Source organism: Erigeron canadensis, chromosome 9, assembly GCF_010389155.1.
Source record: "Erigeron canadensis isolate Cc75 chromosome 9, C_canadensis_v1, whole genome shotgun sequence".
Classification (NCBI taxonomy): domain Eukaryota; kingdom Viridiplantae; phylum Streptophyta; class Magnoliopsida; order Asterales; family Asteraceae; genus Erigeron; species Erigeron canadensis.
The window spans coordinates 4,256,667-4,259,032 of NC_057769.1; the positions used below are offsets into that span (position 1 = coordinate 4,256,667).

The 2,366-nt window shown below is 35.8% G+C and overlaps 1 protein-coding gene across 1 annotated transcript; it reads left to right on the forward strand.

Moving 5' to 3' along the window:
* Nucleotides 1-912, forward strand: LOC122582484 (protein LIGHT-DEPENDENT SHORT HYPOCOTYLS 6-like). Its single transcript, XM_043754880.1, has one exon. The coding sequence runs from the start codon at nucleotides 111-113 to the stop codon at nucleotides 744-746; it is 636 nt and encodes a 211-aa protein (XP_043610815.1). The 5' UTR covers nucleotides 1-110; the 3' UTR covers nucleotides 747-912.
* The last annotated feature ends 1,454 nt before the right edge of the window (nucleotides 913-2,366 follow it).

Consider the following 2,366-nt stretch of genomic DNA (forward strand, 5'->3'; position numbering starts at 1 on the left):
TTCTCCACTTCTCTCCTCTCCTCTCCTCTCTCTAGAAACACCACCCTCCCCACAATTAATCAATCAATCCAAAACCCCCAAAAACAGGAAATTTTTAATCCTTCCTATATATGGATTTACCATCAGGATCTGGCGGGCCATCTGGTCCGCCGAATCCTGATGGTAGTACAACAGAACTTGCTGTTGGAAGATCAAGGTCTTCCGCTGCAAATCAACCACCAAGTAGATACGAGTCCCAGAAACGTCGTGACTGGAACACGTTCTTGCAATACTTGAAAAACCACAAACCGCCGCTAACGCTTGCACGGTGTAGCGGCGCCCACGTGATTGAATTTCTCAAGTACCTTGACCAGTTCGGGAAGACAAAAGTGCACGTGACTGGTTGTCCGTACTTTGGCTTCCCGAACCCGCCAGCACCATGTGCTTGTGCACTAAAACAAGCATGGGGCAGCCTCGATGCGCTCATCGGGCGGCTTCGGGCTGCCTACGAGGAGAACGGTGGGCAGCCCGAGTCGAACCCGTTTGGTGCAAGAGCCGTGAGGATATATTTAAGGGAAGTTAAAGATAGTCAAGCAAAAGCAAGAGGTATTCCATATGAAAAGAAAAAGAGAAAAAGAAGTGGTGCTGTCAGTACTTCGGCTAGCGCCTCCGCAGCAACTACGTCGGTGGTGGATGATGACGGTGGTGGGGATGGTGGCATTATTATTATTTCTAGTGAAGCTGCTCCTGTTACTCCCACAGTATAGTATTATTTTAATAAATGAATTTTACATTATTGAGAATTATTAGTACGTATTTCCAGAAAATTTTCGAATCATTATTATTAAAATTTGACAATTCGTAATAGTATAATAGAATCTAGTACAATTAGTTTTTTAATTATATATATTTTGATCATTTGGTTCAGCTACATCCTACATGACTCACATTTTGTCATTTTGAGATATTATGTTTAGAAAACTAATTAGTATTTCAATTATTATTTGTGTTTTCTTCACTAGACTAATAACTCTAATTTTTAATTAGTAGCTATAGAAAACCTATGAGCACGCAATTGCTATTGAATAACTTTGCCTTCCTAGCTAGAATTGACAATTTATACAAGGTATATATGCTGGTACGCCATTGTAATATTATTTTAAATGTATGTAATTGATGTGTTTCAGTTGATATTTGATATCGGTTCGAATTTGATCAAACCAAATCATATTTAGATTAGGTAGATTTATGTATGGTAAAAGAACTCCCTTCAAAGTTTTAGGCAGGTTGTAAATGGGTTTAACTTGAAGTCGTATATGACCTAATTAAACCCATTTTGTCGCAGGCTAAATCTGTTAATTTCGTGTCGTGTGTATTGGTAATGTTGCATGTTGTATTATAAATTTTCATCCCTAACCAAATCAATTTCAATAATAATACGAGGTCGTTTGATTTAATTTGCAATTTCTTAGACTTCAATCCATATATAATGACCACCCTTAGTATTTAAATTGTAAATTGTAGTATAATATATGCATTTATATTCTATAATATTATGAGTTTGGTTTTGAATGAAGTCCGTCATGGATTGTTTGGCATACCCGTGTATGTGCTTGATTTGTATATTTTTGCAACCATTATATAGATAGTGCTTAATTTTTACAAGATATGTCGTTGGGTTTATTTGTAACTTTAATGCTATTAATCCATGAAGGTCAAGTTTACATATACTCGAATCTTGTAATCTAGCATTTGATATCTTCAATGAAGTTTTAAGTTGTTAATTAATCAATATTTACCATTACATCTAATAAGCTTTCGCAACAAACCATGTATATCTTACGTCCTAGTTGTGGTGAATAATGAACGAGCTTTGAGGGTTTAATACAGCGTTGTCATTGGACATGGGTTGGAACACGAGTTACATCCAACCCATGGGGAACACTGGCGCCATCAACATGAGTTGGGCATGGATTGATGTTAGTTTCATAGGTTTAAAAGCCATTGTGGGTTTGGGGATTGGTTGAAGTCATAATTGCTAGAAGAAAAACCATTGACCATTTAAAATGTGAAAAAAGTTTTTAAGAAATAAATAAATGTAGTGTGGGTTGAGATGTAGTGTGGGTTGATAATTCCAACAAAATCAAAAGATTGGTTAAAAATATGGGAAAATGATTCGCACCGCAGACTTTACTTAAGTTTAGGTACTGCTAATTTAAAAAAAGTTACAAATTAAATTTTTGAATTTGATAAACATATAAAACCCTCCCTGAATTTTACATAACCTCCTCTTGAATTTTACATAATGTCTCTCTACTTTACCTAATATAGGTATTGTATGTTTTACCTAACCTTTCGCTTAAAAATATAGGCGGGATGGTAAGATA

What these genes read in the sequence shown, in the direction of transcription:
- LOC122582484 (XM_043754880.1), top strand. Translation starts at nt 111, where the DNA reads ATGGATTTACCATCAGGATCTGGCGGGCCATCTGGTCCGCCGAATCCT.